At 41.5% G+C, this 21678-nt stretch overlaps 1 protein-coding gene across 2 annotated transcripts in view; it reads left to right on the top strand.

The window, feature by feature from the left end:
* CHIC1 (cysteine rich hydrophobic domain 1) overlaps window positions 1-21678 on the top strand; it is a 45027-nt gene that overhangs the window by 4317 nt on the left and 19032 nt on the right. For both annotated transcript variants that reach the window (XM_027875857.1, XM_027875847.1), the window contains exon 2: window positions 16638-16692. In XM_027875857.1, coding sequence (XP_027731658.1) covers window positions 16638-16692 — 55 coding nt within the window. The remainder of the gene's footprint in view (window positions 1-16637; window positions 16693-21678) is intronic.

Genomic DNA, 21678 nt, shown 5'->3' with positions numbered 1-21678 from the left:
AGGTCATCTAGTTCAGAGATGAGGAAACTGAGGCCCAGGGGGACATTAGGTGACTTGCCCACGATCCTGGAAGTAGTTAGTGGAAGGGCAGGCGTTGCCAGCTAACTCCCCTGGCTCCAAATTCGGAGTGCTTTCCACTTTGCCCTGCTAACATTGTCAAAGGCTGCTCATTGAAGCCGTGACTCTGCTTACCAGCACTTCTTCTTTTGGTAAGTTCAGATAGTGGAGAAAGGAGCAAGGAGGCAGAATTTGTTTCCTGGACCTTGTCTTGGTTCCACACATGGATAAACAGTCAACCTTTCTATTTTCTCTGTCATTAAAAGGAAATAGAAATAATTTTTTTTGCTTGGAATCGTCTTCAATGACAGGTGCAAGGTTCCTTCAGTGACGCTAAAGGGGGGCAGGGGAGGGGATGAGATGAGAAGAGATGTGATGTGTTACAGGATGGAAGCCAAGGTCTGAAACCCAGGAGCCCGATGTTAGGTTGCCGGGCAGTTTGGAAAGTTATTTAGTATCCTTGTGTACCATGTCTCAGCTGTGCGGGATCTTGGATTGAAAATTTTGATCACATTAAATTACTAGAATCAAGTTTCACTAGTTATGAGGAATGGGATAACCTTACCATGAGCCTTCCTCACCCTGCTAGTCTTAGGAAATATTTAATCTTGTGTTGATGTCTTCAAAATAAACTTCGTGTGTGCGTGCGCGCATGCAGGCCATCCAAACAGATTTCCTTTTTATTCCCAAGATTTGTGTATTTTCCATTGTCTGTACTTTTTTTATGCTGAAAAGGACTTTGTTTCTTTTCACAGTTTTAAGTTTGAATTAAAATCCCCAAGTAGGACCTTTTTTAGAAAGCTGTATTGACACGGTAAGAAAAGTTATCTTTTTGAAAATTTGATGACAAATAAAGTTCTTGAGAGATAAGGACTGTTACTCAACCCTTAAGCATGATCTCTCTTTTCTCTGTCCCCCAGACCTTGAATAGTACTTTTTTTCTACCTCTCTTATGTTCTTATATTCTGTTTTGTGTAATATTTGTGTATGGCATATTGCCCTACTGGGTTATACTCTAAGAATGATATCATTTATCATATCTCCTCCAGCACCTAGCACAGTGCTGTGCATATAGGAAGTAGAGAATACAGAATTATAGACTCTAATTAAAAATTGAGAAACTGCCAACTGCCTCTGTGACCCTGGGCAAGTTACTTCCGTTACCCAGGCCCATCTATAAAATGAGGGAGTGGGATTAGGTTACTGTGAGGCCCAAAGAACTGTGTTCCAATCCTGGCTATTAACTTTCCATGGCTTCCCTTCCCTGGCACGTGAGAAAAGGGTTGGTCAGCCTAAGTGATCTACAAGGCCTCTTTGTGCTCCAAAGCCTCGTGCTCCTTTTTGGTTTTCCTCCTTTTTAGAAAGATGTGGAAAACAACCCAAATGTTGGGTAAGAAGAAAACTAGAAACATTTAGCAGCACAATTATTTTTGAATTAAGAAGCCAGTGACCAAATGAGATTGCCTCTCCATTTTGGTATTTGATTCATGAGCGGGATGCTTTCAGAGTAGAGGAACAGAAAAGACTGCCAGAGATGAGAGGCTTCTGGGTCTTACTGACAGTAGAAAACCTTGTTTTTTGTGCTATTTCCATGTAGTAGTTGCACCAGAAACACTGTGTTTCCTTTATGCTTGTTGCAGTTTTCTGATACCATAAGGTTTAATTGGGATTCTGCTAATTGGGATCATTCACATAAAGGTTGTTATTATTGCTAATAACAACTTTTTATAGCATTTTAAGGTTTAGAAAAGTCTCGTCAAAGACTCCCAGCCGCCTTGTGAGCTGTATGGTATGAAGAGAACCCCACATCTCAGAGTTGAAAAGGACCCCAGAACCCCTGGGATCTGATCTGCCCCTGCCCTGTGCAGCTGCTCATAGAACAGGGCACAGTGGAGAGAGCTGGAGGCCTTAGGCCCAAACCCTGCCTCTGATGAGGGTGGAAGGGCCACCTCTGTGGCCTTGGTTAAGTAATTTAACTTTACAAGCCTTGACTTTACTCCTTTGCCAATTGATAAAGTTGTGCTTGGTGCCCTCTGGGGTCCCTGCCAGCTTGAGATGGGTGATTGAACCCCTAAGGCAGCCTTTGCTTAAGAATCTCCAATGAGAAGAGGCCCACTCCCTCCTAAGCTTCCCCTTAAATCAAACCTACATTTCTCTTTTTGTTCCCCCCCCAGTTGTTTCTGGTTCTGTCTTCTGGGGCCAAGCAGGATAAGTCTCTCCCGCTTCCACGTGCCAGCCCTTCAGATACTTGGGGGTAGCTTTGATGCTCTCCCTATATCTTCTGTCCTGCCTCAACACCCCCAATTCCTCATATAGTCTGATCTTGAGGCCTTTTACCATCCTAGTTGCCCTCCCTCGGACACCTCAGCTTATCGTTGTCACTTCTATTTGGCACACAGAGCTGAATGCCATCTTCCAGGTATAGTTTGGCCAGTGGAGTGCCCCTGGACCGGCCTGGAAGTTGCTTTGGCTATCTTGGCTGCCATATCACATTGTGGACTCATTGGAGCCCTTTGGGCCACTGAAGACCCCAGATTGTTTTCAGATGAACTTGGGTAGAAAGGAGTTGTTCTCTTTTAATTTTCCCTCTCCCTAGTAGCAACTGTGCATGGTAAAGTCCTTCATTTTACATTAAAATACTTTGGGCCATATAGCTGAGAGTACCAAGGATCAGAGATGGGAAGTGACTTGCCCAGGACCACACAGCAAAGACCTGGCCGGCCTAGGACTTGCCCTATGGCCCCTGGGTTCAGAATGCAGTGCTGCACTCAATTTTGTCTGTGCACTTTCTATAAAGAAAGAATCTCCTAAACAAATTAATGTAGTGTTAAAAAATATTTTGGGGGAATGTCTAACATTCTTAAGAAGAAGCTTTTACTAGTTTTGACTGGCTTTGCCTCCACGTAGATCCAAATGGTTAGGCTTTTACTGTAATTATACTACAGCCAGATATCCTTAGAAAGAAAAAGAAACTCGAAGTTTGGAGGAATTATTAGAGACCTGTTTATCATCGTGAAGAAAGAGTAAATAGTTATTGATTATCTTCTGTGTGTAAGTCCATATTAGTCTCAAACCACGGTGCTGGTGACTCTCAGGTAGCCTTATTCTGCCTCTCCCAAGCATTTGATAAAGCCTGCGAGCAAACTCAGCTTAAGTTTTTGTTGAACACTTGCTATGTGTCAAGGACTGTGCTTGGGTATAAAGCAAGCAACTTAGAAATGCTGAAGTCTTTCTTCACCTGCCTAACTCCACGAAATCTGCCTTCCCCATATCTGGTCATTTACTAACATTTATGGAGTGTTGCACCATCACCTCCCACTCAGCATGTCCCAGGCCAGATTCTTCATCTTTCCTATGCTGACTCCCGTTCCAGATGAGCCTGTTTTGGTCATGGTGGCACCGTTCTCTTAGATTCCCAGGCCACAGACCTAGGAGGCATTTTGGACCCTTGCCTTTTTTGCCTCTCCTTCAGTTCTATTCGAATCTGTCTCCCAATGCCTCTATTAGAACTAACTCTAGTCTAATACCTACGCTTTATACCCTGTTAGAAGGTGTCTCAGATTAGCCCCTTTCTCTCCATACTCACTCCCATCACAGTCCAGCTCCCTGGTATCTTCTGTGTTCCCCCAATGCCCTTGTTAACCTTCCTGCCTCCAGTTTCTTCCCTTATTAATCCGTTCTCAGTAGGGCTCGCAGAATTTAAAAAATCATCCCTTTCTCATGTTTAAGAACCTATTATAACTCCCTCTTAACTTGAGGGGAGCCGATATGAACACCCCTCCCCAGCTTTCAAGGCCCTCCATAGTATTGGCCCCACCCCACCATCTGCCCTGATTTCTGGCTACTCTTCAGCACTTACCTTCTATTCCATTCAGGCCCATCTTACTGTCTTCCACACATACCATGCTCTTTTCTGCCTCTCTGCTTTTTGCTCATGCTGTTCCTCCTGCCTAGAGTGCCCGTCCTCCTCCTCTCTGCCTATCCATATCCACTTCAAGGCCCAGCTCAAGTCCTACCTCCTCATGAAGCCTTATCTGCCTACTTTGGAGTCAGAAGACCTGGGTTCGAATTGTGGCTCTGCTACTTACTCCCTGTGTGGCCTTGGGTAAGTTATTTAGCCTCTCTGGGCCTTGGTTTCCTCCTCTTTAAAATGAGAGTGTTAGGCTAGATGACCTCTTTCTAGCTCTAAATCTGATGACCGTATAACTAGACTATAGCTATTCCATATTCTCCATAGTAGAGCTCCTCGGGGTTTCTGAGCTTCAGGTCTAGTCAGTCACCACCACTAACACAGTGGCCTCTATGCTTGTTCACTCATTGTTTTATGGTGGTACTTTTGGCTTTCAGCTAGTTTGGGGGTTTGTGGCGAGCACATGACTTCAGTGGACCCTTCTGGGGCTAGTGGCTAATGGATTGGATGACAGATTCCACAGAAAAAGTCCAAAACATGTCCGTCTCAGGGAATAGACGTCTAGATTAAGGGTTCTTAACCTCTGGGGTCTGTGAACTTAAAAAAAAATAACATATATATATATATATTTTTTTTGGTAACTATATTTCAATAAAATTGACTTCCTTCAAAATTCTCTGTATTTTATTTGATGCATTTAAAAACCATGGTTCTGAGAAGGGGTTCATTCATAGGCTTTCTCAGACTGCCCAGGGGATCCAGGACACAAAAAAAGGTTAAGAACCTCTGCTGTGTAGTTGAAGGTATTAGATTGAAACTCATGAGACAATTAGCAGATAGTGCAGGATAGCATATAATTAAGTACTAAATTGTCTGGTACAAACTGAAAGTGTAGTAGTTTAGAGAAAGGGGGTCTTAGTGGGTCTTGGAGTTGGAGTGGCAGGCTTTGTGGAAGGGAGACCACTTGAGCTGGGCCTTGAAGCCTGGTTGAGGGCTTGAGTAGACCAAGGGGTAGGAGTAGGCTATAGGATAATTCATGGCTGAAGAGTTGTTTCCCCGAATGGTTGTAGGTATGTTAAGGGCACCCTATGAAAACACAAGTGCTTTTGGAATAGAAGATCTGTAAGTCCCTCCCAGCTCTGCTTCTTGTGATCTACTTGAGCTCTGTGGCATCACTGAACTCCAGTTACATTCGTAGTCAGCACTGTCTAGTGCTGCTATGAATAGGTCCCCTACAGTACTTCTCACAGTGCTGAGCACATCGTTGGCACTCAGTTAATGCTTATTGGCTGGTTGAGTCACTGTGCCAAGTTCTTGTATCAGAAGCAGTTTATGCACGGGAAATAACAGTATCAGCACCTCCAAGGAATGGAGCTAGTGCTGTACTTGAAGCAATCTTATTAAACTGGCAGTGGTGTGTGAGGGGATCTGTGCTTGTGCTTCCCTGTGCAGCATGGGACCATAGCTCTTTAGGAGGGACAGATTCAAATACTTGGGGAGGTTCTGTGGAAGGGTCTTTATCAAACAGGGAGGTCAGGAAAGCTTCCTGGAGGAGGTAGAGTTTGAGGTAAGCTTTAGAGGATGGAATTCAGCAGAGGAAAAGGGAGAGGGACTCAGGTTCCATGAGGAGTGAACAGTCCCAGAAGTGGGAAGACCCCAGGATATGTTCACAGGGGCAGAGAAGAGAGTTCAGATGAAGCTAGATTAGAGCGGTTGGAGAGCGTTATGGAGGCTTGGAATGCCAGGTAAGAGATGTTGAGCTTTGGGAAACGGTAGGCAGGCAGCCACTGAGGATTTTGGAGTCCAGCAGAGATGGGGCCGTTGGTGTTCTGCTTCATGTTAGGGCTCTTTGTGAATATCTATGTGTTGTATTTATTTCCCCACAGACTGTGATGTAGGCTCCTTAAGGGTGGGCACCCTGTCTTTTTAATCTTTGTACCTTTCTGAGAGCCTGGCACAATGCCTCGAACATAGTAGGTGGTTAATAAAGGTTGCTGAATCAAAATGTTCTTAAGTTGCTTTTTTTGCATCTCTAATTTCCTCATCTCTAAAAAACGGAAATGTTACCTCAGATGGATGTTATGTACTCTCTATATAGAAAGAGCATATGACATAGCACCTCCTCAGTGAATATAGCATAACATAGTATAATGATGACTATGCCTATAACATAGCACCTCCCCCAAAGGCTCCTTGATGAATCCAGGCAGCGAGGTGGTCCTGGGTTCTCAGAGGGTCTGCCAACACAGTGTGAATGGTGGTAGCTTCTGCTGTGCTGAAAAGGCCCAGAGCCCAATGGCTGGCAGAGGGAGTATGTTCTGTCCTGAGAAAAGTCTAGTGAAACAGCTCCCGTACATAGAACTTGCAGTTTTGAGAGAACTTTTACCAAAGACCTGTGAGGCAGGTGGTGCTCAGATTAGGAGGAGGGTAGTAAGTGGCAGACAAGTTGAAACCCTAGGCTGGCCCCCTGTTAACCAAAAGTCAAGACTGACCAGTGCCTTTCCGCATTACCAAATAAATTGTATAGAATGGTATTGTATTAGATCATATATTCTATATAATAATAATGTATTAGATAATATACAATAAATTGTGTAGAACTTCAACATAGTGAGTATTGTGGAACTACCAAGTACTTTAATTCCATGCTTTCCATCGTGGAGTTTTAATTTGGGGGAAGGGCAAATAAAAACTAGTCCAAAGTCTCTCCGTTTTTGAGATTGAAGGCATTAATTAATGTCAGACTTAGTCATTATAAAGTTGGCCCAAAGCATGTTGGTGATCAAACAACGGCTTCCATAGTTCATAATGATTGACGTAGAACAGTCTTATTTTTTTAGGCAATTGGGGTTAAGTGACTTGCCCAGGGTCACACAGTTAGTGAGTGTCAAGTGTTTGGTCTGAGGTCGGATTTGAACTCAGGTTCTCCTGACTTCAGGGTCGGTGCTCTATCCACCTAGCTGCCCCCACATTCTATTTTGTTGATAACCCCATTGTCTTCTGCTGTGGCCGTGCCAAATCTGGAGTATTGTGTTTAGTTCTCAGCGACACCTTTTAGGAAGGACTTTAAAAAGGTGTGGGTGGGGGGAAGGAAAGAGTACCGGGATTGGTGAGTGGACTGGAGATAAAGCCATCCAGGGATCATTTGAAGGAGCTGAGGACGTTTGGCCTGGAGAAGAGAAGCTGGGGGAATATGATTGTTCATTTCAAGAATTTGAATGGCCCTCTCCTGGAAGTAGGGTTCACCTCGTTCTTGGTCCTTCAGGGCAGGACGATGAGCAGCAGGGAAAAGTTTCAGAGAGAACTGCAACTGAAAGAGAAGAAAAAGTTTCTAGCAACTGGAGCTGCCCAAAAGCAAAGTGGGCTGCCTGGGAAGGTAGTGAGTTCCTCCTTATTGAACAGTGCAGGAGCTGGGTAGCCATTTGTCACAGGTGTTGGGGATTCAGATTATTAATCAGAAGTAGGTTGGACTTCTAAGGGACCCCTTTGACTCTCTGAATCTATGTGTGGAATAAAAAGAAAGTTCTTTGAATTTGGTTGCTTTTCTTCCCACTTTGTAGACATTTAGCCCTGTATTTAGTAATGTTTATTTGCAAATCATCTTTTAGCATTACTTTTTACTTTCATAGATTTGTGCCATTAATGGTCTATGCTCTTTTACAGTGAATTGGAATCAGTTCTTGGAGAATGCATAAAATAGGAAGATGAAAATTTAATTAAGTGAGGTTATCAAATAGTGAATAAAGAATGATGACTGAATTTACCTAAATTATGCATTTCCCGCCCCCCCTCCCATTCAAGTACTTGATGCTTGTGGTAGAGGGACCATTGTCTTGGGGGCATTACAGCAATATCTGAGTAAGGCCGGTTTCTACAAGGTGGTTAAAATATCCAAGCTTCCTGAGAATTGAAGAATATTGTCTCTGCAGTACCTTGCCATCTACAGTGGGGTGAAACACTTGTCTTTATTTCCATGGGAAAGAGAAAATAGCCTTAACAGAATAGAACAGAACCAGAGTAAGCAGCATTCCCTTCCCTGGCCATATTGTTGGAGCACTAGTGTAGACTGGCTCTGGGGAGTGAGTGAGGCCACGTAGGGCTTAAGCAGAATTTCTCAGGCAGGGGATGGCCTGATTGCTATTGGCCATCTAATCTCTAGGTGTAGTAGACACTTCTCATGAGTAAATAGGAATTAGTGACATTTCATCTATTCCGGTTTTTTTTTAATAACTTGGCCTTAGCCATTTCCAAAATGGTTGGATGAGGGAGAACCATACCTTCAGTTTCTTATTCCATATACATTTTCTTTCTATTATACGAGAGCCTCTTGACATAGGTAATATTCTTGAGAACTACTGGCTTTAGGTTCAAGATGGTCTGAGATTGTTTTGAATAAGTGAAACGTAGTAATAAACAAATGGCCTTGGTATGCCTCGTGCTCTCTTGTCCACCTGGTGATGTTGAAATTCATAGGAGAGGCCGTTAGCCTTTGCTACCACTTGGGGTGCCAAGGAAGTTTTCCCTAAGACCTGTTAGCAGGTCCATCCATCTGGGGCTGTTTGCTGAACCTGGCAAAGTGATACTTAAGCTTTGGTCCCCAAGGCTAATTGTGTTTAACATTGTTTTGGTAGCTAATAGTCTCTAATGAGGACCATTAACATAAATATCCAGGCCCTGGCTGTTACTTCAGTAATCAGAGCTGGATAGTGATCATAATTTTAATCACTTGAGGATTAGTTTGCCTTTTTTGGAATCATAGAACTGTACTGTCTGACAGTTTAAATGGTTCTCTAGGCAGTATCTCCTCCTTTGATGAATTTCTTCTGGTCCTCTAAAGTCCAACTCAAATGGGGCCTTTCCTGGGAAGCCTTTCCTCCTCACAACTGTCTATAATGACTTTGCCCTTTGAACCTTACTTAACACACTGTTTTATAATTCTCAATTGCACTTATGTAATATGTGTTATAGCTCTCTGAGTTTGTGACCTTTCCCATCAGAACAAAAATCTATGAGATCAGAGTCTTAGCTAACCTTGTATTTCTTCTTCCCTAAAGCAGCACAGGTCTGACTGTGTTATTCCTTTGCTCAGGAAATTTCAGGGATTTCCTCTTGCTTCCAGGATCAAATCCAAACTCTTCTCTAGCATTTAAAGCCCCTTATAGTCTGGCTCTAGGCTACCTTCCCAGCCTTAGCACACTATTACTCTCCCTCACCTGCCTAAGGGTCTACCCAAAGTGGCCTTGTTTGCTGTTCTCCAAATTGCTTCTGTACTTTTAGACTGGTCTACTCCTATGTCTAAAATGCTCTCTGTCCTCACCCCCTCCTCTTAGAATACAGCTTCTCTATTGGCTCAGGTGCCACCACCTATAGGATAGCTTTTCCAAGCTTCCCAAATGACTTTATCCATATTTTATTTAATTGTATTTGTTGATGCTTTCCCATAAATGCATGCTCCTTAAGGACAGGGACTGTTTTCTTGTTTGTCTGCTTGCCACATGGGCACTTAATGGATGCTTGCCTAAATATTTCTGCCTACCCCCTCTAGATGAAGTATTTGTTGAATGTATGAACCAGTGTGAAAGTGACAGTAACTGGCACCTGTTTGGTGTGCACTGTGTGGGGTGCTGTGAGGATACAGACAAAGTCTGAAAGTGGTCCCTGCTTTCAGGGAGGCTGTAGGGTAGGGGGTCAGATAGGGTGCACACACAAACAAACAATTAGGACAGTTTCATATAATTAAGAGTGAGATCGTGGGACTCTGGTCACAAGTAGAGTAAGCTTTCTGAGAGAGGAGAGCTTGGGGAGGCCCGAAGATGTGAGGGCAATAACTTCTGTGCAAAGGTAAAAACAGTGAGCCTGCCCTGTTCAAAGAACAACGCAGAAATCAGACAGAGTGGAGTGGAAGAAGCATATCGGGGAGTAGTAGGAAGTACCATCAGAAAGGTAAACTCCCTGCATTATAGGAAGGCCAGGAGAGCCAGGCAAAGGAGTTTAGATTTGGTGTAGTATGTTAGAGAACTCAACCATCTTTAGAAGCAGCCCCGTTTTGCTTTTGGGTGGGTCTAAGTGTTTTCTTCTCTCCCTGGGAAATCTGCCTTGGCTATTTTCCCCTATTCCTTCCTGAGGCCAAACAAAATAAACCTCTTAAATGTGATAGCCTTTCAAATACTTTCAGGCTGTGATCCTCGCAAGTGTTCTCTAGGTGAGCCTCTTCAGTATTTTTCACCAGTATATTGGTGCTATATGACTTTGAGGCATCTCCCCATTGCAGTTGCCTTCCTTTGGTCAATCTCCAATTTGCCAGTGTCCTTTTAGAAATTCAGTGCCCAGAACTGAACATAGTATTCCATATATGGTCTGATCAGGGCAAAGAACATGTTGAGTTTTATTTGAAGGTAGTACCTCCAAATAACGATGTTTAGTAGAAAGTTTGAAGCCAAGAGACTGGAGCTCAAATGAAAAGACAAAACTGGAATGAGAGATTTGGCAGTCATGGTCGATGCTATTGTGACAGATGGTGTTTGTCCTAGGTGGACACTTTGTGGTGCTACCAAAACTGCCCATCTAGGGAGTGGCATGTAGACTTCTTGGCCTATTGGGGCCAAGAAGACCATTAACTACAAAAAACCAAAATCTCTCTTAGTCATCAGGTAGCACCCACCAGCCAAGTGGCTATGTCAGAGGGCAGTGTGTGTGGCTTGGCATTCCCAGTGGCTGCACTGTTCACCAGAGGGTGCTCAGACTATATTTTTCCTTCCCTCTGGCCTAAGCTTTCCGTCCCTGGGTTCTGTATGTATGTGAGAATCTGAGCTGGGGCATGCTCAAAACTTCCACGTCTCTGCTCGAAGTCCCCATCTCTGCATTTGGGGTTTCCTCTTCTCATTTGTGTGGATCTGATCTCATTCACAGGACTTAGATAATGGACTTTTTAATAGTTAGGTAACTGCAAATGAGCCATAGAATACCATCTGATGGGATACTTTTAAGAAGGATCAGGAAAGGGATGGCAGCTTCACAACTCCTGGAAGGTGGCTGGGGCTGAGGCTTTCCCAGTAGCTACCAGCCTTACCCCTCTCTACTTTTCCATATGTACCTTATTTCCTTTCACCTGTTTTCGTCTCTCCCCAGCTCCCCAAGGTCAGTCTTGGCTCTTCCGTTATTCCATCCTGTTCAGGCTGCTGCCTTTCCCCATCAAAACCTTTTTTGTCCCTGCCACGTGGCATTAAAGGCCTCTCAGGACTAAGCAGGGTGTTGACCTCTCTGCTCTCAGCCAAATGGAGGGAATTTGGATGGAATGGTCAAGGGATGGGCTTGGTCAGTTCCATGATGCTGTGAAAACAGACGAGCATTCTGACACAGTTTGGAGAGTGCCAAAGACTGAGCTTTGGATAACTCACAATTAGGCCTGGGAGGAGGCAAAAAAAAAAAAAAAAAGGAAATCCAAACAAAAACCCAGAAGGCGCCAAAGGAAGGGTCCTATCACAGAAGCTAGTTTTAAAGAGGAGGTTGTCACTGTGCCAAAGGTAGAAAAGGCCCTTGGATTTCTCCATAAAGGGCCTCACTGGTGATGCACTCAGCAGTTTTGGTAAGGCAGTGGCCATATGGGGACGCAGTAGATAAAGGCTGCTTCTTCGAAAAGTTTGTCAGTAACAGGAAGAAGGGAATTTAGATGGTCACTGGAAGGGGCGCCAGAAATAAAGGAACATTCTTTTCAAGGAGGGAAATGCTTGGAAATCAAAGGAGGTGCTTATTTGAAAACAGGAAGAAGGTGAAGCTCCTGGAGAGAAAAGAATGAGCGTGTTAACCAGTCTTGAAGAGTTAAGGCCTGGGAGAGTGAGGTTGTATGGATCTTTAGAGAGGGAATATTTCTGCCTCTGTAAGAGTGAAGGGAAAGGGAGCTCTAGAGAAGCCTCTGTGGATTCAATTATGGGAGTGTATTGTAGACATTAACTCTCACTAGTGGGAGATCAAAATAAGCAACTTCAAAAATCATTTTGCAAAATAAACCTAGTATAATTTAAAATATGTCCATAATACATTAAAGCTTAAAATGTCACCAAGCATTTGTTTGGCATTCGCTATGTGCCAAGCACTGTGCTAGGTTCTCTTGCCTTCAGGGAGTTTACATTCTCCTGGAGGATATAGCATATTTATAGAGAAGTAGGTGGAGGGGGAAGGGAGAAAGACTGGCTGGGTCTGGGATTTCAGTGGCATAGGCAACACCTTGTACCAATGCAGGTCGATAGCTTTTCTGCAGTTAGAGATTATAAACCTTGGAGATTATCATCTCTTAGAGCGTTGGTGAGAGATCTGATCTTAGGGTCTAGATCCTAGATCCTAGGGTCTCCCAGCCAGTTGGAGTCTGGACTGGTACTTGGATTTTCCTGGCTTGAAGGTTGGCTCTCTATCCACTATGTAGTGTGCCTTTCCTATACAGCATACAGACTATATGGCCCCAAGATTACACTGATTTGGAAGGGGGCACGAATAACTGGGGAAATCGGGAAAGGCCTCTTGAAGTGAGGAGAGAGAGCATTCCAGTCATGGGGCACAGTCTGTACAAAGGCAGTGTTCTGTATAGCTACAAACAGACCAGTTTGACTGGAATATAATGAATGGGGGAAGTAATGTGTAATCAGCCTGGAAAGACAGGCTGGAGCCAGATTGTGATAGGCTTGAAATGCCCCAATAGCACCCCGGAAAAGGAATGCAAGTGGCATTGTTTGGCATTAGGTTCATGTTGAACCTTTTTAACAAAAAAATGCAAGGGGTTTATAAATAGAACACGATATGTCTTATTAGAAGGACTTGTCTATATATTATTTAAAAAGATGAGCAAAACCCCATTTCCGTTGGGAGTTGGTGTTTAGCCAGTGCAGAGCACTCACTAACCGTTCAAATGATGCTTCTTTTCATTCTTTAGCTGTAAATTTGCCTCCAGAGAGAAGATGCTTGTTAATCAAAGTTCAGGCAGTGCTGGGTTTTGTAGCACACTGAATTCTTGGAAATTGTCTTAAAGCAATCTGAGCCCACAAAGATAAAGTTTTTTAGTCTCATGCTCTTGCTAGGTAAAATGTGGACAAAGGACTGAATACTCCCCAAGGTTCCTTTTTAGCTCTAAGTTATATGAACCCATTTTACTAAAACTCTTACCTTTGGATATGAATAGTATATAGGAAGAGTTTAAAATACATCACTGCTTAAAATATGTGGTGTCGACCTTCTCAGAATGGAGCCCAAGGCTATCTCTGAGGTCGAGTCGCATAAAAAACTTCTTTGTGGGAAAGTAGATTAAATGAAGCCTTCTTGATTAATGCTTTCAAAGATTTGTATCATAACTTAGATGGAATGGCCTGCTTTTATTCTGTTACATATTTGTGTTCCAGATTCCTGGATTAGCACGTCATTGTAAATTAAATACTATAATATAGATTCCTCATATGATGAAATAAAGTCTAAAGACACCACAAAGCAAATCTCAGGCCTTAGATTTTTTATTTTTATTTTTTTAGGTATTAGGTTTGTTACTCTGTGTGAGTATTTATAGATAGCATTAAGAGCTGTGTATGGTAGTGGAAAGAACACCAGACACCTGGGTTTGAACCCTGCCCCCAGTGAGATGTTCTACCCTGGACGAGTTACTTAGCTCTGGGAGCCTACTTTCTGTTTCTCTAAAATGGAGAGAATACTTGGCCTACCTACCTCGAAGGGTTGTTGTAATGAAAGTGCTCTGTAAACCTTAAAATACCGTGGTGATGTGAGCTTATAGCACTGGATGGCTTTTTTTTTTCCTGTTACACGTAAAAAGTAGGTCCTGCGATTTTAGGTGAATTTTATAGTAGTTTTTGTTCTGATTTTTAAATGCAGCTTTTGTTCAAATTTCAAATACAGCTTCAGATTTTGTCCATTGCATACATAGCATTTTCACAGGACTCACTGTTTTGTATTTTGAAATTGTTTCTTAGCTGATCAAAAGTGCTCATTGAACTTAGCCAAACTGTAGCTACAAATTGTATTTTGCCTTAGTATGGCGCATTGCTCAAGTCGAGTAGGAGGTCCCAGCCTACTCAAGCACTGCCATGCTGTGCTTGGACTCCACTTGTCACCCAGTATTGTTGTTAGCTTTTCCATTGGGGGCATTTTTTGATGGAAGCATTCCTTAGACTTGTACCTATATTTTCCAAGAAGTTCAAATGTGAATCCAAGAAATGGCTCTTCAGTGACATGTTACATCCCATAACTTTATAGGCTTTGAAAAGCTTGTTGACAGTTTCTTGGTCATTTTCTGTCTTGTAGTTTCCCCAAAAGTTCTTTGGTCCCTTTTAAACATGATTTTCATGGACCTCCTTTAGCTATTCAAAATGTTCAGCTCTTGTCACATTCCTTATTTGAGGAAACACAAAATACCCCTTCTTTGGTTGGAAAATGCGTTTTTCAGATAAAGAAAACCTGTCAGTCCATTACCTTGACACCATTTTTCAGGAGATGAAGTTTAATGTGACATGGTGGCCAGAAAGTTTGGCTGGCCTGACACATACTGGACTTGCTAGATGTCTCTTTCTTGGATTCATCTCTTTCTTTGGAGGCTGGTATGCTTTCTTCTGCCTCTGGTGCTCCATCTACAAGGAAAGTGGTAACATTGGGTTGGCCCCTGTTGTAATCCTTGTAAAAGAACAATCCCTCTCTGATCCCTGCCGAGCCTATGTCTCATGGTTATTGCTTTTGGGGTGATCTTATGTTTTGGTCTGCATTTTGGGCCCTCTAACAGGGGACTCCATTCTTTTAGTGTAGAAGCCCCCAGTTTGGATATGTTAAGGTGACGAGTAAGGTCATGTGGGTTAGCTTGAGTGAATTAGTGAGCATCTGGGGAAGGGAAGGCTATTTGGACTTCTCAATTCATCAGACATCCATTAAGCCCCTACAGCATTCAGAGCCTGTGGTGATAGATGGTGGTACAATGCCAAGAAACCAGCCCATGTCCCCAAGGAGCAGAAACTCTGTGGGACTTTACAATCTGTTGGAGGGTAAGACATATACATTACTAATACTAATACAAAGTGATCAGAGCCAGCACTTGTAGAGTGCTTTTAAGGTTTGCAAAGTGCTTTACAAACATCTCATTTGATCCTCACAACCACCCTTTGAGGTAGGTTATATTTGAGGCAGATAAGGAAACAGAGGCAGGCAGAGGTGAAGTGACTTGCCCAAGGTCACACAGCTAGTGTCTGAGGTGGGATTTGAACTTTAGTTTTCCTGACTCCAGGCCCAGCCCTCTGCTATGCCACCTAAAATAGTACATAAATGCATAAGGAAGGGAGGTAGGTGCAAATAAGGTTCTATCTGAGGGTCAGGGATGTGGGTGGGGAGCACATTGTTACTGCCTGAGGGCTGGGGGAATCAAGAGAAGCTTCTTGGGGAGGTGGTATTTGAATTGGACTTTAAGTGATGGGAAAGGGTTCAGGGGGCAGAGAGGCAAGAAGGCTTTATTGTTTGAAGTGTAACCTGATTTTTTTTTCCTCCTTAGAAATAATAGTATAATAGGGGGTTATGTTCCTCATCCCTGTTCTAGACCATAACAATGGCCTGATGCCCTTTTAAAAAATAAAACTGACCACAAATACCATATTTAACCTACCATAAATGAGGTAACTGTGCTATATAAAGCAGTTTCCTAGATTAACTAAATAGAGGCAATACTGTTGTCATTCATTGAACAAGTATTTTTTTTCTGTTATTCTTTTTTAATTTAGTATTTTATTTTTTTCCAATTCCATGTAAAAACAATTTTTAACATTCATTTTTATCAACAAGTATTGATTGAATGCCTCATATATCCATGTGTGAGGTGCTGTGGTGGTCACAGGAATTAGAAACATACACTTCCCATACTCAAATTTCCAATCTAGTACAACTGGTTGTAATCCAGCAATCTGTGCCGTAGAATTTAGTCCAGTCTGGTAGAATATAATCATTTTCCATACAGAGTTCTCCACTTCTTCATGATTCTGGACTTTTCATTACTGTAGAAGATCAGAAGATGAAGGTGTAGCTTTGGAGTCAGGGAATTCACAAGGGGTTTCTTCAGGAACATTTGATAGGTTTTGGGAGGAGATGGGCTTGGGATGTTTGCCTTCAAAATCGAGCAGGTAGGCTGGTAAAAGGCCCTGCTGTATTTGGGGCAGAAAGTGGATGGTTTGTTTCCCCCCCCCCCCCACCAAGAATGCCTGGCTGTCAGATAGGCAACTGAAGGTGTTGAAGGCAAAGCATTTTATTCTGCCATTGGGAGGTTGCTAGATACACATCAGCATTTCTTCAACTCACTTAGAAAAAGCAGACTTCAGTCAGAATCTGACTTTATTCCTTGTTGCCATGCTCATGGCGCTTAATTAGGATTAACATTCCAGGATTTGAATTCCTATGGTATGATTTTTAAAACTTCCCAGATTAATTTTTTGAACTATACATTATCTCAGCTAATTTTCAAAATTATAGCCAATGGATTTATCCAGAAAAATTGAAGCCAAGGATTTTGTGTGTGTGTGTGTGTGTGTGTGTGTGTGTGTGTTTGTGTGTGTTTTACATACCAGGCCATCCTATTAAAGTAACATGATTTTAAAAATCAACTTAAAGAAGTTGAGTGGAATGTATCTTTTGTCTCTTTGTTTTCAAGGTTTGGCTTGAGCAACAAGTTTGATACTGAATTTCCCTCAGTTCTAACAGGGAAGGTAAGTAAAAGTTCATACTGAATTTTTCCAAAAAAAAAAAAAAAAAGATTGTTGAGAACAAAGCAGAACCGGGAGGGAAATGTACATAATAACTGCAATAATCTAAGGGAAAACGGCCCCAAAATTCAGTTGAACCTTTAATTGTAATGATCTGTCTCAGCCTCAAGGAACAGCTGAGGAAATTGACCAGCTACCACAGAATTCAGGGGGTGTGTGTGTGTGTGTGTGTGTGTGTGTGTGTGTGTGTGTGCGCGCGCATTTGTGCTTGTGGGATGGGTAGGGGTGTGTGTGGGGGGGGTGTTGGGGGTGGGTGGGAGTTTGGGGGAAGGGGTGGGATTGGGTGTAGGGGTATGTGTGTGTGTGTGTGTGTTGAGAGAGAGTATGAAGGGGTGAAGGGTTAAAGGAGAAATAAGTTATGATATAAAATTTAAAACTATAAACATTTTGATGCCAAAGACAATCAAACTAAAGTAAAAAGATGGCCATTTCAGAAGTGTCTTGGCTCACTGCTTATAAACCCAGACTTGAATACACTGAACAAACACACTGACTGAATGTCAGTGTTCTAGCAACAGCTGTCCCTTGACCAGTTATTGTGCCTAAATCATCTTCCTTTCTACAGCCATCATTTCTTTATCTGTAGAACCTTATCATATGACCAGACCCTCCTCCCCTTTCCCTCATGTAGTTCCATGCTCTGAGCTAATCTGTTTTTTTTTTTTTTTTTTTTTTAGTAGTGGATATACTAGATAGCTGTGCTGACCTGTAATGGAGAGAAATCTAGGTTTGAATCCTGCCTTGGACACGTAGTAGCTGTGGGACCATGAGCAAGTCCCTTAACTTATCTGAGCCTCAGTTTCCTCATCTGTCAAATGGAACTGACGTTAGCACCTAACTCATAAGGTTGTTGGAAGATTCATATGAGATGATGTATGGAAAGTGCTTTGCAAACCTTAGATCACCATATAAATGTCAGTTATTGTTTTTGCACCTAATTAGGGGTGCTGTATAGTAGAAAGAGCATTGGACTGCTGGGACTCAGGAGAATTGGTCTTAAATTCTAGGGCTAACACTGTGAAGGCAAGGAACAATTTGTCTGAGCCTCAGTTTCCTCCACCGTAAAAAGGAATTAATAACCCTTGCTTGTTGAACCAGGTTGCTCACCAGACTCCTTCCAGGACTAAATTACATGATTGATAGGATCTTACCTTGCAGGGTGCATGTGTGCAGAAAGTGCCGTGTAAACCTTAAAGGGCTACAGAAATGTTGGCTTTGCACTGGTCTTCCTTCCTCCTGAAAGTTTTTTATGGCATATATTTATATTGTAAATTAATGTGTATTAAAACATTGTTTTGAGATTGTTATAATAGCTCCTCAGAGAAAATTGTAGACAATCTGACATATAGAGAAGCCAAGGTTGGAGCTGCTGCTTTAGGCCATTTCCTGTCCCTTTGAATTCTTAGTTCCTTCTGACTCAGTAGCACATGGAGGCCTCTGGGGATCAAGTTTGTCTGCTGATATTAGTGGCTTCTTTTTACTATGATGTCATGCCGTACTATCCATATCCCAGTCTCATTCCCACCCCCAAACCTGAAGTGATGTATCTGTTATTTTCGAAGGACACTCAATCTGAAAGCCTAATTCATAGAATTCAGAGTTAAAAGGAACCTGAGAGATCAGCTAGTCCATCTTCTTCATTTTACAGATGGAGAAACAAATGCTCAGAGAGGCATTATGGGTATCTATGTAGAAAGTAAGAGTACAAGGATTTAAATCACAGCACCCCGACTTCAGTCTCACGACTTTGTGCCTTCACCGTGCTTCTTCTTGAGAATCTAGTCAGATAGACTCAGAGAGAGTGTTTTGAACTTAATTTATCTATTTTCCTCTTTCATTTTTCACTTAAAACAAAAATCACCTTTAGATCAGCAAAACTTTCTCTTTTGTTATAACTTTGAAGGAATCTTGCATCATTTTGGCATCTTCTTGGGAGACGCATGATTGGAGGAGATCCGAGCTCTAAGGTGGCTTTGCTGTGCTGAATCAAGAGCTTTCTTGTAGCCAGCAAACAATAAACACAGTGGGATCTTGAGATCTTGCATTCTATACCTCTTTTAGTCAGTTGTGTGACAGTAGATGTTGTTTGCTGTGTCTCATGCCTAGCAACAACCTGCCCAATCCCTTCTAGTTCTAGCTTTCAAATGTGGACACTATTCTTATAAAAATTTTATATAGATTGGAAATAGCTACATGGGTCAGCAGTTAGTAATGTTCTGTCAGTTGCCTTTAAATAATATGTGAGATTTTTTCCCTATGCTTTTGGCTTCTTCCCTGCCTTCACATACCTTGGGAATTGATTTCTCCATCCCCTCACAGTTGGCTTGTCTCCAGCATTGACCTCCTCTGTATACACTTTTGTTTTCATTTCATTCATTCAGCAAGCATTTATTAGGCATCTATTGTGTGCCAAAAATGAGTCCCTGCCTTTAAGGACCTTACATTCTTCTGCAAGGATACAAGTCTTCCCAGATAAACTGGTGAATAGATATCTTCATTTCTATCTGTAGCTATCTCTATTGAGACAGAAAGAAATTTTCATGAGAAAAGGGGGTGCTGTAAACAACTGGGGAAAATAGGGCAGGCTTCTTGTAGGAAGATACACTTGGGTGGAGCTTTTAAGGGAGCTCCAGGTTTCAAGAGGTGAAGGTGAGGAGGGGAAGAACATTCCCTTCTGTCCCAGGGACAACCTGTGCAAAGGGGTGGAATACCGTATATGGGAATGGCAGATGGTCTCTACTAGAGTATAGAGTTCATGAGAAAGAAAATAACTTTTAATTAGCTAGGATTTGAACCTAAATCTTTTGACTCCAGATTTCAGCATTCATCCTTTCTACCACATTTCTGTTTCTATTTGCTTTGAGTAGCAGTGTAGGGAAAAAAAGTGCCGGGGTTTAGATACCTATTTCAGTACTTCTAGGTTGTGAACCTTGGACAAGTTACTTCTACTCTGTGAGCCTTAGTTTTTTTATCTTTCAGATAGAGATGATACTTCTACTTCTGACCTCACAGGACTGTTGTGAACATATGCTTATAAACCTTAAAATGTTGTAGAAATATGAGGTATCTTTATTATTAGAACTATTGCTTTGTATTCATGGTCTCAAATATTATTTTCAATTATGTTATTATCCCTGAAAAGTCAAGAATTAACTATAACGTAGCCCAGCATAGTTTTAATATGTGTTTCTCATTGTAAAAAGGATTATGTCAGTTTCTTGATGATGATATTAACTGACATTTATAGTGTTCTATGGTTTAAAAAATCAAATTAGCTAAGAGTTTATTATTGTTTTAGGAAAAAAACATTCCCTTAGCTTTATTTATCAATACAATAATTTTTTTTTCAATTTTGTTTCTCTCTTCCTTGATTTCCAGAGTTTCTGTTTTTCTCTTTATTCAAAGTGTTATAATTTGTTGATATTTTTTAGGTTTTAAAAACATTAATTGCAAGCTAACTTAAGAGACTTCTTTCTTTTGTTGATGAAAATGTTTAGAGGTAAAAATTTTTCCTTAAGGACTGCTTTGGCTGCATCCCAAAAGTTTTTGTATGTTGTCTCATTATTATTTTCTTTGATGAAATTATTTGTTTCTTTTTATGTTTATTGTTCTTTGTTCCACTCATTCTGTAGGATTATATTATTTAGTTTACGTATAAGTCTGACTCATTTCTTCAGATTCCCCTTATTGATCTTCATTTAATTTTTTTTTTCACTTTAGCCTGTAAAGGACATTTAATTTTTCTTCATTTGTTATGAGTTATTTGTATCTGAGTATATGGTCTGGTTTTATGAAGGTACCATGCAGAGCCCAGAAATTGGCATTTTCCTTATGATTCCCATTCAGTAACCTAGCATATTTAATTTTTTGAAAATTCTATTGATTTAGGTCCCTTAACTTCTTGTTTATTAGATTTTTATAGATCTGAAAGGGGACACAGCGAAATCCTCCAACAATTATTTTGTTGTCTATTTCTTCCTGTAATTAAGTTGACTTTTCCTTTGAGAACTTAAACGCTATGCCGCCTGGTGCATGTATATTTAGTATTGATGTTGTTTCATAATCTGTGATGCCTTTAAGTGTAATGTAGCATCTTTTCTGTTTATCTCATTTAACTACATCTGTTTTTACTGTAGCCTTGTTTGAGATGCTGGTAGCCGCCTCTGCTTTTTTGGATTCAGTAGTGATATAATAGATTCTAGGCCAACCCCTCATTTTTACTCCTTGTGACTCTTTATGTTGTAAATGTGTTTCTTTATAAATAACATGTTTCTACTTTCTGTTTTATGGACTAGTTTGTTGCATTCATATTCACAGATATGATTGTTAGGTTTGTTTTTCCCTCCCTGTTATGTATTCCATTCTTTCCTCTCTTTGTCCCCCGTGCCTTTTCTTTAAAAGGAAAAAAAATGGGGAAAGAAAGAGAGTAAAATCAATCCTAATAATCTGAACTGTCTAATCTCAATCCTTTCCCCCTTTACTCAGCCTAGACCTAGATTACATTTATCTAGCTCCTTTTAAACCCATTGTTAATGAAGTCCTTTAAAGTTTATAAAGTACTTTGTATGTTATCTCATTCGAACCTCACAAAACTCTATAATATCAATGCTTTAGGTATTCATTATTCCCATTTTACAGATGAAGAAATGGAGACTCAAAAGAATTGAAGTGACTTGCCCATGGTCACATAGTTAATAAATATTAGAGGTAGGATTCAAGCATAGCTCTTCCTGATTCCAAGTTGAGTGCTCTATTCACCTTGCCACACAGTGGATTGCCATTTGTTTGCTTCCAGGTGAGACTGGATGCAAACCACACCCAGAGGATAACCTCGCTTTTCCTTCCCTTGACCGTCTACAGAGAGACTTCGCAGTCTTCCTACCATCCAGCTCCTAATCCAGCAGGCTGTAATGGAAGCTCATCCCTTTT

Source organism: Vombatus ursinus, unplaced genomic scaffold (assembly GCF_900497805.2).
Source record: "Vombatus ursinus unplaced genomic scaffold, bare-nosed wombat genome assembly UNPS02003882.1, whole genome shotgun sequence".
In the NCBI taxonomy this organism is placed as follows: domain Eukaryota; kingdom Metazoa; phylum Chordata; class Mammalia; order Diprotodontia; family Vombatidae; genus Vombatus; species Vombatus ursinus.
The sequence above is the reverse complement of the archived record's forward strand: the minus strand, read 5'-3'. Positions and strand labels throughout refer to the sequence as shown.